The sequence below is a fragment of the Dermacentor variabilis genome, chromosome 4 (assembly GCF_050947875.1).
Source record: "Dermacentor variabilis isolate Ectoservices chromosome 4, ASM5094787v1, whole genome shotgun sequence".
Classification (NCBI taxonomy): domain Eukaryota; kingdom Metazoa; phylum Arthropoda; class Arachnida; order Ixodida; family Ixodidae; genus Dermacentor; species Dermacentor variabilis.
Window position 1 is genome coordinate 11,007,679 of NC_134571.1, and position 14,043 is coordinate 11,021,721.

At 45.8% G+C, this 14,043-nt stretch overlaps 1 protein-coding gene across 4 annotated transcripts in view; it reads left to right on the forward strand.

The window, feature by feature from the left end:
• Nup98-96 (nuclear pore complex protein Nup98-96) overlaps window positions 1-14,043 on the forward strand; it is a 286,308-nt gene that overhangs the window by 58,237 nt on the left and 214,028 nt on the right. For 3 of the 4 annotated variants that reach the window (XM_075688115.1, XM_075688117.1, XM_075688118.1), the window contains one exon: window positions 9,767-10,006. In XM_075688115.1, the coding sequence (XP_075544230.1) occupies window positions 9,767-10,006 (240 nt within the window). The remainder of the gene's footprint in view (window positions 1-9,766; window positions 10,007-14,043) is intronic. The other variant, XM_075688116.1, reaches the window with a different exon arrangement.

Sequence of the window (14,043 nt, forward strand, 5' to 3'; positions counted from 1 at the left end):
CGTTTTGCAAAGAAAAGCCATAGCACCGTCTGTGGGTGCCGTTTTACTTACCGACGGCGCAATGTCACTATGAGACCATGACGTCACCACTCTTCGATCGGAGGGCGGGCGATTTGAACTGCGATAGAGTTACGCGGAGGTTTCAGAAAGCATTTTCTCTTAAAATAAGCCTCTTCTTTGCATGAAACAAGCGTTTCGAGGTTTCTGGGATGGTATTTGAACAGTCCACATTGACTTAATATTAACCTTTAGTGTCTCTTTAAGAAAAAAAAAACAATCAGGAAGGAAACAATTTATGATAACTCAAAGGGAAGCTCATTACTTTTCGAAACGAGATCAGGATGCCTTAGAACACGCACCAGAACACCAGAACAAAGAAAAAAATTGAGTGGCGCCATTTTCGCAGCGCAGTGGCGCCACCTGCTGCTCTAACGGTTCCGAGCTGCCAAGCGAGGCGACTGCAGATAGACGCAGTGCTTGCGCTTTGACATATCTTTGAAGTCCTCATGAAGGACAGGATGGTGAATTTTAGCTAGCAAATTTAGTTAGTGAACTTCAGCTTCTCGGCAAGATTGTGCTGCAAATCGGAATGGCTGTGGCAAGTGCAATGTCCGCAGGCGGAGTGGATCGTTTGGAGAAGTCCGTGTTACCTTTGCATGCGGAAACATTGGTTCTGTGGTTATTCCATTTTGATTTGCATGTCTGACAATACGTCATGAACTAGTAAAAGCCTTGCAGTACGCGACATACTTGACCTCCGTGTTGTAGTGCCTGGAAAAATCTCGTGGCCCGCACCTTGAAAACAGGAAGCATACCGTAGATTCGAGTAAGCGTAGCGCATGTGCGCAGATACCCAGATGTGTCCATTTTTTGTCTCGGGACGGTGGAATGAATGAATTCAGGAATGGATTGGAGTGGAATGCATTAAGATTAGTTCAGTCGTGTCGGATCTACTGTGCAATGCATGCATACTTTTTTAACAAACATCGCCGCTCTTGCCCTCTGGCCAATAGTTATGATAAGCCACACAAACCAGCTTTCACCCATGAAGGTCTCAAATAGTTTCTGAAAGGTATTGCGAAATTTCGTGGCCACTAACGCCAGTTTGCAGAATTCAATCTGTTACGCATGAGTTCGGTTGTCACGAGCGTCAGAACTTTGTAGCGGTGAGAACACTTTCGTGGCATTTACTTGTGAATCAGGTGCGGAGTTCTATGGCGAGAGCCGCTGTACGAAGCCCACCTCAGGCCTTTGTGTAATTGAGGCTCATAGACAGACACATACACATAGAGACACACACAGATACACACATACAGAGACAAAAGGACATGCACGGCTGAATATGCCACAGCGGCACAGCTCTCGACGTACATCGTGTTCGTCGCAAACGGTGCTCTGCAATCTGCTTCGTTTTCGCTGGTTACCGTATTTAAGTCGACTCGAATGTAAGTCGACCCCCCATATCGCTTGACCGGAAAAAAAAAAGAGAGCATACCCGAGGGCGCATTCGATAACGAAAATTTATTAGTAGCTGACATGGTCACTGGACTACACGTCTTCACTAGTGCTGCCGTCGTCATCATTGCTGCGGTCCCACAGCGCATCGTGGTCCAGCAAAATTTCAAATTTGGCAAACGACCGCACCAGGACATCTTGCAGAACAGCAGCCCATGCCAAATGCACCCAACTACACGCTGCCGTCAGGGAGGCTCTTTTGACAGGTCCGGTTGGTGTAATTTCGCAGTCTTCTGCCACCAGCCACTCGTACTCACGGCGGAGCAGAATCTTAAAATTAAGGCGAAGGTCCGGGCTTGTTTCATGACCACGTCGCACTTCACTGGCAGGGACCGATCACGCATTTCAGCGACGTACGCCGCAAGCTTAGCCTACAGCTCCGGAAAGCGTCCAGACTTCAGCACGTGGGAAATTTCTCACTTGCTGTCACACAGGTGAAAATATCGCTTCGCTGCAGTCGCCACTCTCGCACCACCCGTTGCGCAGTGATTTGTTTCTTCGCCGTAAAGGATGGCAGCCCTCTTGAATGCTGCAGTGAATGAGTGCCGAACGATTAGTGGGCCTGGAGCACTCATGACGACTGGGGAAGCATAGAAGTAGCACGTAGCCGGCAGTCAAGTGGAACGCGTCAAACCAATACCAGTGCTTTTAAACAGAGAAAGAGAAACCCGCGAGCGGTGTCTGCTCTTCCATGAACTACCGATACTCCCCGCAAGCGCCGCCATTCTGAGGGTGCCGCCGCAAATGAAAAAAGCGGCGCTTCCATTAACTATCGACACCCCCCCATGAGTGTTGCATGCACTGTAAGACTCTCAGAAATGTTGAAAAACCCTTCCGAAAAGTGAACAAACACGCGGGATAGCGAAAAGATACGGGTAGGGCCATAGAACAAACATAAAATTGTAACTACGTTGTAGCTCCCGTTGGTATCGCTTTTTTTGGCGGGGCCATGTTTTGGTTTCGATTGTAAGTCGACCCCCCAACTTCAGACTTTCAAATTTAAAAAAAAGGGTCGACTTACAATCGTGTAAATACGGTACTTGCACATCCATATATGATGCAGTGACGCCCCGATGATGTTCGGTACTTGGATGTTGCTGGCACAGACATATCTACACATTGAACACCCCGTAACACACAGACGCGACATGCATGCGAATGCGTCTTGGCAGCTCAGAGGAGATGGCGGCCGGTCGCTGGGTTCTGGAGTCCATCTTGTTCGAGACTATTGTGTTCTGGTCTATAAAGCGAGATACAGTGAAACCTCATTAAACCGTAGTTGGCCGGAGCTCGGAAAAAGTACGTACTAAACGGCAGTACTGTTTAACCGAAATTGGAACGTTTAGCCTATTGAAAACGGAACACGGAGAGAATGTGATGAAAGGGGAAAAAAAGATGCAGTATTTATTCACTTTGCGTGACAAAAGCGTTATTTTCGTTTCATCCCGCGGTGGCCTAGCACGACGACAGCGGCCTCAAACTTACTGAAGCTGCGTGCCAGCTTTTCAGCCAGCCCCCCCTTCTTGGCAAATATTCGCATGGCACATTCCTCGTTGACGTAACGTAATCTCCGCTCACACATGCGGTAGCGCTGCAGAAGTCGCGGGGCACCTTTTTCATTGTGGGGTGCTGTTTTCGTCACGATGATTACACTCATGAGGCTGACGTAACGCGCAGCTTCTGCCACTGTCGGGCCTCAATCGCCCGTGCTGTTGCTTACCGTGTCGTCCTCATCACTGTCGCTAGTCGGCACTTCGGCAACAACAGAGACAACGATGGCGAAAAGTCGAACCTTGTAGCCAACATCTCTTCGCGGTCGCAGCAGCGCTGCCAAGCAACTTCTTCGCATTCGAAATGCCACACACCGTAGTCAACAGCAGATTCCTGTTGCGTGCCAGCGCAGACTTCTTCGTGTCATGTTCAATAGCATGGATGATGTCTAATTTTTCTTCTATGCTGAGCACCCGGTGTCTTTTTTATCCGAGCTGCGGCATGATGCGAGTCCTTGCTTGCACGGCGCCACAACGTTCTCTGGCACGGCATCGAAATAATGTTGATGTTGATGTGGCTTCACGCGCAAATGCGCAGGGCGCTTGGAGGCCATTGTTCCAATCTCTGAGGCTTGTTGTTCTGCCGGGCTGCCCGATGCAGACGAAGCACCGCCGTGTTTGCATGACGAAAAGTGGAAACGCCACGTTTTAACGGATGCGTATGCAATAAGCTGGTAAGGTTTATGCGGATACAAAACACATTATGTTCAATGGCCACTGAGTTGGGGATTTGACTTTACCACATTTAAAATGAAACTACTGTTTAAGCGGGTACGGTTTAACGAGGTTTTACTGTATAAGAAGGAAGAAGAAGCATGTGCTTGGCTGTGGTAAAGCTAGGGAAACGATGGAGCATGTTCTATTAGAATGTGAAGACATCTGCCCAGCAGTCGATTTAGGCACCACTGGCCTCCTTGAAGCCCTTGGGTTCAGCGAGATCAGGGGAAAAGTAAACATGTCTGCAATAGAGATTAGTAAGAGGCGATTGGAAGATTGGTGCTGTCAGGGTTGTACAATGATCTCATCGCTGGCATCCAGTTGTATGCTTTGTAGTCAGGCATGAACTACGTGGTAGCTGGCCCATGCCGTCGTCCAACTCAGCCACGCTCGAGACGTGGTTGTAGAGAGGAACTTGCTCTCATCGAGAACTAGGAGTACAGGGTTTATTTACAATATTTACATTAAAACATGAGATACATTTCAACAGTCTAGCGTGACTGCAAAAAGAAGCGCAAAGCTCCCACCACGAAGCGCACAGCACACAGCTTGTCGAGCACCAAGCACACTCCTAGCAGCCGACAAACTGCTGCTTAAAACGCCTCTGTCCTACCTAGATCCCTAGGGGAGGGAAAACTGCTGTCTAACCTTCGTTCAATCGGACTGTTCACAGTCGTTGGGGTGCACTCGACCTGCCTTTGAGGGGGAGGGCTCACACACTCACATACGCATTTTGGATTCCTAGAACCCACCGAGTTGGGCGGGTCCTCGTAGCCAGGTTGTCACGCTTTACCCCAGCCGGTGCCTCTTAATTCCAGAGCTGACTTCTCCGGTAGCCGCCAGGAGTTTCAGCAGACTGTGACGAATCCCGGGGCCCGAGGAAACGCACTGCAAAACACCCTTTGTTAGAGAAGCTCTCTTGCTGCAAATAGACCATGACAGTCACTGCAAATCAACCAACAATACACGGTCTGCCAAACGTGGCCAGCCCTGCTGCCGTCGACTCGACGAAGGAGGCGTATGATAGATTAACTTTGCTGTGGTCTCGAGTTCTCTGAAGGAAGTGCATGGTCAGTTAACTTTCCTGCTGTCGCTGGTTCTCTGAAGGACGCCATCCCAGCAGAACGATCGAAACTACTGCAGCGGGCTGAGATAGGTTTGCAGAGCAGCACTCCTGCAGGCCGATCGTAACAGTGGAAGAAAAGTAGGGAAATGACAGAAAACGGGTACGTACAGTAGCAAGTTCGCGATAGGTGGTCAGAAAATTTGGTTGTGGGAGTTCATATTGTTTTTTTTTTTCTTTTTCTTTTTTAACCTAGGTAGGACATTAGGCAGTATAATAGCAAGAGCTTGATGGCGCAACCCACCGCCCCATTCCAACGGGGACGCTCATAACCTCCATCCATACATCCATCCATCATCATCAGCAGCTGCAAGGTTGTAGTGACTTCTGTCGTCTACTAGGGGGGTTACTAATCCATATCCAAAGCTCGATGATGTCGATAGTGCCTCTGAAAACTTGTTGCCATGCTGTTTGCACGGGTACGTTGGACATCAGTCACTGCAGTGTTGGCCTCCCCTTTTGTTTGACTAGCTGTTGCGTTGGACGCAGTGCGACTCCAGCTTGTAGTGGCTTCGCAGTTCAATGGCGGGCTCGAAGCCCCGGCAGTACTTCCAAGTGTTTTTGAAATTGTACATGGCAGAATTTCCGTGCTTCGTGCCGTCGAAGAAAGGGGAGAAGTTGAGATTTTGCACCACATGTGCCTGTGATGTGAACATGTTGCATGGCGGCAAGTCCGACATCAAGGTCCACTTCGCTTCGAAAAAGCGCGAGGGATTTGTGCAAGCCGCGGACAGCCAACCAAGCCTAGCAAATTTTGTACGCAGCGACCATGACCTCGGTGTGATTTGTGCAGAATGCCTCTTCACTGCGTTTTTAGTTCAAGACAACATCGTGCTGAGTGTCAGCGATCATGCCAGACTGCTTTTCTGGAAGATGTTCCGCAAGTGCAAAGAAGCAAAACGCTACGCCTGTGGACGAACAAAGATGACGTCAATTGTTTGGGAAATGGCTGCCAACGCGGAGACCCCTTTGTTGGGTTCCCTAAAATAGCAAGTATTTTCGATCGCCGTGAATGGCAGTAACAATAGGGATGCGCAGCGTTACCCTATTGTTGCAACATAATTCGTTAAAGAAACGAGTAGAGTCGAAAGCCGCCTTCTTTGCCTCGGTACAATCCAAGAGGAAGCGACAGGTCACAAGATTGCAAATCTGGTTCTGGACAAGATGAAGTCTCGAAATTTGGCTGTGGGAAACCTGTTGGCTAGGTGTTCGGACAATGCCAGTGTCATGATCGACAAGAAAAACAGTGTTTCTTCTGTATTGAGAGAGGCTCAACCAGGTTTGATAGGGGTTGGTCGCCCGTGCCATCTCATCAATTTGGCCGTCTAAAAAGGAGCTTCATGTCTTCCTGTAAAGTTTGATGAGGCTTTGGTTAAAATTTTTTTTTATCTAGAGAAAACCTCCAAATGGAAAGATAGAAGAGTTCCAAAAAAATGCATGGTGCCGAGGTCAGAAAGATGTTGAAGCATTCGCCGACACATTGGCTGTCATTGTGAAAGTGTTTAAAGAGGCTGCTCAACCAGTGAAAACCACTATTCAGCCTTTTCTTTATCTGAAACAAAGCAGTGCAACAAGCAGAGCTTGTTTTTGGAGTCATACCAAATTCCGAAGACTTCCTCACAAACTCCCAAGAACCCTGCACTGACCCCAAAGTCTGCTACACATCTTCACAAGACTGCTGCAGGCCTTCGGAAAAAAAGCACCGATGGCGATGAACTCTCGCTAAAGAGGAAAGGACCTCAAGCAAAAAAACTGAAACTTCATACCAAGGATTCTGGGGAAGTCAGCTAATGCGACCCATGAGGAGAACCTGTATTATTTTTTTGTCATCGGAGCTAAACAGGGCATGCAGTCTTTTTCTCCACAATGTTATACTGCTTTTTGATTTGAGAAGGCAAACTGCCTTCTTCAGGCACAGGCTCCTCAGATTCACGTACTGAGGGGCCTCTCGGAACCACTTTTTCGAGGATTTCCTCAATAGATTTGTGCGCCCAGGTGTTGTCAAGGCATGTAATTCATTGCTGAAGGTTGACTATAGAGCTGCAGAGAACCAGATAGGTAATGAAGACGTAGTCATTGGCAGCACAACCTACTCTGTGGTTGAGACATTGAGCTGCATTGAGAGAGAGCAGTTCTTCTCTGCTGTACGTCTGTACTTTACGGCAGCATGCGATTACATTCGCCACAAATTCCTGCTAGAAGACATCAATCTCAAGATGGCTGAAGTTGCTCAAGTACAAGCTCTGGAAACTGCTTCATTCAATAGTGTACGTCATTTTATTATGGCGTCCCCTGCTATCCTACCCCAGCAGAGTGGCGAATCAAAAGACGATGCAATCGACGCACTTGAAGTCGAGTTTGCCAACTTGCAAGCATATCAGGTTCCAGTCGACATATTGAATGAGCCAAGGTGTGATGTGCAGTGGTCTTAATTAGGAAGCGTTCAAAGTATTGACAGATCGCTCGGGTTCCACAGAATTTCAATGGTTATGCTGGGTATTCTTTCCATTCCCCACAGCAGTGCTGAATGTGAGAGAATATTCAGCACTGCGATCAAAACGTAGTTTCGCTCATCTGTGTGTGAGAAAACAGTTGAAAGGCTGCTGATGGTCAAGGGGCACCAGAGTGGTACTTGCTTTGAGCAAACCTACACGGAAAAGTTTCTAAAGTAGGCAAAGTCGGCAACAGCAGAATCATTGCAAAAATAAATTGTGCGCGAGTGGAGTTCTCGCTCTTTACTCTTCAAGACATGGATTTCACTTGCAGTTGTGAAAACGTGAGGAAGCTTGTCACAAAAGGTAAACCCATAAAAAAAAATGCTGCCGTGCACCCCCTCCCCCCCCCCCCCCCACCTTCCGCAATAGTTTTACGAATTTCTAAATCTTCAGGTTGGCAGGTATGTTATTAGCGAAAAAGCTTGACTATGCTGTGGTGTAAGGTAGCAAAGTCACATTGAACAACAACAACATTGCTGAGGACAGTTTTGCTCTTGCTGAAGAAATTCATTAGTTGTGAAATGTAAAGAAATCTAAAAAGACATGCATTGTTTTATGCCATCATAATGAACATAAAAAGCGGCAGGACTTTCAAAAAGTTCAAGAAAAGGAATCGGGCAGTCTTTTGAGCAAAACTGTGGGCTTCCTGCTGAGTGTAATTAATAGTACTTGATTCAGTTGTTCATGGCAGCATGCATAGCAAATGGGCAGGTTCATTTGCCACTTTCATTAAGTGTTACAGGGCCCCTTTAAGAGGATGTGTATCTGTGCTCCTTATTGTGTCTGAGCACTTTTCTAAAGCATCTGAGGTTCTCTTAGGCTGCTGTGATTGAGGATCCAAGCTGTAGTTAGCACTTGTGTTGCATGCCAAACGCCTGCCATGTGTAAGCATGTCAGTGTAATGAGCCAGTTTGGCCACTTGGCTGGGGTTCATTCTAAAACGGTGTCTTAACACTAGTTCAACAGAGCACAGCAACCCTTTGAAAGGGTCAGTTTCTCAGCACCTGGCCTTACAGTGCAATGTGTTTGGCAGTGTCCATGAATTTGGCAGGGCAAGAGAGTTGTTTAGGCGCAAGGAACAGTTAAAGACAAATTCAGCACTGTGTAAGTTCTGGGAAAAGAATTTCTGTTATTGACTTTAGACAGCTGAAATTTACAAAAAATGTTTAATCTTGTGTGCTGGTTGCAAATGCATAATTGGCCTTTTTTGTAAGTCAGTACAAAAAAAGTTAAAAATTTTTGGGTGTTATAAATTTGGGAGGTGAGTTGCAAAAAATGTACTGCAGCGCGAGAGCTGAAATTAAGCAGGTATGTTTCTTAATGTCCAAAAAATGCAACTTGGGATTTTAATGTTTGCGTTTATATTTTAGATGAAATTATGAAATTGCAAGTGTGAATTTTTTATTTTTTATTTGAGATTTCTACAATATTTTAGAATGTTGCTGTGTTTTTAAAACTTTATGTTATAGTGCTTGTGCACTCCGACTCTGTAGCATTCAGCCGGAAAAAAGAATATTGTCAGAAAATTGAATGAGTAGGATGCAGACAGTGCCGCTCCCAAAATTTGTCACTTGCAAAAATAATTTTTGAGGAAAATGCAAGAAGCTATAAAGAGTGCAAAGATATACATTTCATGCTACAAAACTAGGTGGGTTTCTTGTGAAGCAGCATTTAAGGCTCACTTTTGGCAGGGTAGCAAGCCGGAAAGATGCTGCTTCAAATGAAACCTAGATGGATAAGGGGTTTTGGAATGGTGAACTGCAAAAAATGAGTCATTTTCATCATTGCAGCAAGCATAAACGGACAAGGGCTAGTGAAGAACACTCGAGCGAGCACTCACCAACTTGGCCAGTTTGCCATTCTAATGAAGTCATTTTCAGTACTTTCATGGGTGATACTGAGCATCTTGTAGGGTAAATGCAGTATATTTTCCTCGAGTACCCATTGTTCTAAGCTAGCTTTTTGCCAGCAGGTCCACCCTAATATGTAGATAAGAATGAAAAAAAAATGAAAATAAAAGTTTTAAAAATCTATTTAATTCAAGATTTTCCCGCTTAATGTAAGAATTAGTGCAAGTTTTTTTCATTGGGTAATATTTTGGCAGTTGTCAGCTTACCTCCCATCGCATTGCACAAAAAAGAACTTGATTATGTTGTGGAATATCGAGCTCACAGAACTTGTCTTGGTTTTCTTGACATGTGCTTTTGGTTTCTATGCCAACATATCTGTCTTTGCATTTTATTTTGAAGCAAGGGCTTCAGTGTGCTTTTCCCAATAAATCTTCGGTTGCAAATCAGTGGTCCTATCAGCTTTCCTCAGTGAAAAAGTGTCAGTAGCTTGCAACTACTCACACACTTTAATTCCAGGAGGCTTTTCTACGACAGGCACTTCAACAGGTGGCCTCTTTGGTGCGGCCAAGACGACGCCGTCCTTTGGAACCAGCACCACTCCTGCATTTGGCAGCACAGGCTTTGGCACCACCCCTGCTTTTGGCACAACGGGTACCCTTGGCTCTACTGCCACCGGGGGACTGTTTGGTGCAAGCACTGCGGCAAAGCCTACTGGCTTCAACTTTGGAGGCACTACTACTACCACACCTTTTGCAGGTGCGTCAGCGTTTGCTGAAGGGGTGTTCTGACCAGGAAAAATAGTGTAATAGACAGAATGCAAGGAACAAACAGACAACAGTGTTGACTAACATTCAGATGTTTATTTTCCAAGCTGCATTCTATAGCAGCCTTTCAAGAAGTGTTCGTTGGGCTGTTTCCTGCTCAAGTGATGAACCAACCAGCCTGAATACATGCACTTCTGCAGTGTTTCAGAGCTGATGCATTTCCTTAATTCTTTTTTAGGCACTGACATGTTCCATACTTGCCTTGGTCAAACGCGTGTTGCCTTTTATGTATTTGCCTGTAGTATGCTAAACTGCTTAATTATATGTACTTAGCTTGCAAAGTCAGTAGCTTTGTGTTATCTCTACGTCTCTATAAATATTTGTTAACGTTGGTGGCCTCTATTCTATCTCAACTGGAAAATTTTCTCTACTCTTCGTCCATTGTAGTGTGGTTCAGACTACAGACCATGTGCCTATGGTACAGAAGCCTGTGAACCTCATTATAACAAAGTTGAAGAGCGAGCGAAGATTACTTGGTTAAATCTATTACTTTGTTAGATCCGTTATTGCCCTTAAGGGGTGACATGGCTTTGAAAATCAACTTCTTTATTTCTTCATGGAATTCGATGAAAACTGGCAAAAATGTTTAGAATGTCTCCCTGATGCTTCCATAAAAGTTTCAGAGCGATATCTTGAGAACATTCTATTGAATTTTATTGAGCAGAATTTTTCTTCCTTGAACTTTCTGGAGAGCCTGGGGGCCTTAAAAAACATTATAGAAGGCTTGTTAAGTATTGACTGCATAGCTAAATGCGTGCTGAAGGTTGTGACATTCTAGCCTTCCTTTCTTTCGTGATGCAAATTTTTTGGAGTGTCATTTTTTTATGTTATCTTTGTATCAAGCACACTTTTGGGGTAGACCAATAGCCATATCGTAAGCTTACAGAGGGTCAAGATAAGAAAGCGAGAATGTCACGAACCGCACTGTAGCCCAAAGAATGTGACGAAAAAAAAAAGGGGGGGGGGGGAATATGCTAAACGTTAACAAAGAAATCAGCTCCAGAAACTGAGCAAAAAAGAAAAAAAAAAACAGTTTTGAGAGAACGGCTCTCAAAGTTTCACCTTCTTTTCAGTTCTCTAAAAGGCACCAAATTTGTAGTCTTTGAGGTGTTTTATGATGTGGGGCTTCTTGTACATGTGGCCTCTGGTCTGGTGTGCTTCCACCCCCCTCCCCCCTTTTTTTGTATGAGATTCTTTGCTGCTGCTCTACAAAGAGCATGGTGCCTAGGTTTCAAACCAAGTGAGGTGCAGAGCTCTGTGTAGGCATGAATATAGTTCCAGTGTTGTATCTGCAGGCTGCCTGATTGATAGCAGTCTCCAGTACAATCAGTGAGGCATTTTTTTCTTTTGGTAGAATTGACCATGTTACTAAATGAAGGCTCCGAGTGTCAGCAGCCTTCCAAGTCATCCTCACTTGACCGTGGCTGTGGAACTTAGAATCAGAGAGTCAGTGATAGTTAGGCAGTTGCTAGGTGCTATGTAGAATTGTACTTTTGTTTGATGCCTTGGTCACTTCTGCAGCCAGGTGTCTGTGCCAGCCCAAGGGGCCTAGTGAACAGAGCTCATGATGAGGTTCTCTTTATGAAGGGGTGGTATGATAGACATTGTTACAAGCTATCCTGACAATATGATAATATAGAGTAAACGCACAATATGCTTGGTTGCGGGTCCAAGGTGCCGATGTGTGAAATGCGTAGCCGCAGATACAAGGAGTCGACACTCGGTGTGCTTATTCGCGCAGTCCGAGGATGTGGAAGCGTGAAATTCTTAGCCGCGGGCTCAAGGAGTCGGCTTTCAATGCGCTTATTCGCACTGTCGGAGGCACCGATGCACAAAATGCTTAGGTGAGGGTCTGAGAAGTCCGTGTGCGATGTGCATGATCGCCGAGTCGGAGACTCCCATGCGTGAGATGTTTAGCCGCGTACCCGAGGATTGCGTGCACGATGTGCTTCGTCACGAATTCCGAAACACTGAGTGTTAAAAGGCTTAGCCGCATGTCCAAGGATTCCGCGCGCGAATCTTGGTCGCGAAGTCCGAACCGCCGATGCTCGGAATGCTTAGCCGCGAGTCTGAAACGTCCACAAGCGTAGGGATCGGCCACGCTACTGTGATGTCTGTGTAGCGCCTGTTTTGACACGTCGAGATTACAGCGAGTGGAGACGTCCAGACTCGCGAGGTGCAAAGAGCCGAGCAGACGACGCGAGCGCCGGACCAATGGTGAAACGCGCTGAAGTCACGTGGCGGGCGTGGCCAATCGCAGACTCCGGCACGACCTTCAATCATTTGCTTTTTGTGCACTTGTTTCTGTATGGAGGAGATAGCGGAAACAGCAGATTTGAAGACTGAGAAAAGCGCTTTCCAACAAGACCAAGATGGCAGCGCTCGGTTGCGCCGTTCCGGAGATACTGTCGCTTGAAAAATGCTGTTCTTTCTTGATTTCTGCGAAATTTTTCACAACCTTGGCTGATAAAACTAAATTTTTTAGAGCACTTCTACGTGGCTTACAGGGATGATATTTTGGAATCGGATAAAAAAAGAATTACAGAAACTGAAAATGTGATTTTCAAAAAATCAATTTTTTTGCCAATTTTTCGCGATGCGAAAGCCACATCCCCCTTTAATATGTAAAATAACCTATTGCTTGAATGTGGTTTCATAATCATACTAAAAGCGGCTCATCGTCATCATGCGATGCAAGTTTTTCTGTTGCCATCCATGGTTGCCATCTTGTGTAGCCGAGCACAAAATGAATCCGCAGTTACATCCACGAAAGCGTGCTCAGTTGTCACCATCTTGTGTCAGCAATGACGCTGCGTCCGATAGCTCTGACAGTAAGCCGTTGCCAACGCCGCAAACATGACTTTGGTTTTGTATCTTATTTTGACATGCAAGTTAAGAAATTAAAATGAATCGAAACTTTCGGAACCATTTCTGTAAATATGGTAATCCAATGAGAAAGGTTTGTTGTATCTAAAGTCGTTTCTATATAAAATTACAACTTCAGTATGTTGTTAACTAGCAGAACTTGGCAGGCGACAGCAAAATTGATGAAAAGATGGGGAGCTAAAAAATATTGCATTTGCAGTAGTATCAAACCCACTAGCAGCACGGGGCTTGCTGCCCACTGTTTTCCAGACATTGGCTGAAAACAGACGACAGTTTCTCCATACAACAGCAACATTTTCCTGCTGGCGAGGAAATGGGTTGACTGTTCACAAATGAAGGGATGCAAACATCCAGTTGTATGCTGCAATTGTTGAATATGTGTGGCTGCTTGGTTGACATGTTTTGCATGTGTGTATTTTTTGGAAATTATTATTTTGATTGTAGTGTGGCAACGCTTATTGTATCGCTATTCACAATTCTTACGGCTTTAGATTACAAGGAGCCTACACTTACGTTGGACACACCTTTGGAACAAAGGTATCCATGAACAAAAAGTTGACCGCCCTTCCACTACTGAGAAGAGGGGGGCAAGCGAAGCTTGTGTTGACTCATTTAATGCTTGTGTTTTAATGTATGTAAGTTTAATCTAACCTTTGTACGTCGCGATGGCACAGACGTTACCACAAACACATGAGCTGAGCGGTAACTGAGAGGGTGTCGAAGCGTTTTGTTTTACATAAACACCGCCTCCTCCCACTCTCGAAACGTTGTCGCTAGATGGCAAAGATGTTTGGCGTCGGCTTGGCACTCCCTCAGCTCGGGATCCACTGCACTCCTTGGCTTAGCGGTCCTTCATGGTGAGGTCAGCACGTTGACGATGAGCCCTTTATTGAGTGAGTCCCCGGTGGCATTCATCTAACGCTGCCTGTTCTATGGCCGAACGCACGAAACACGAATGACGACAGTAGCGCAGCAGCGCAGCAGGGTTCTCCTTTCAACGGGTCTGTTGCTTGTTTTCTTTTTTTTTCTTTTTTTATAGCAGTCTCTGCACTTGCACAGCTCTGAGAGCAGCTGTTTTTTTTA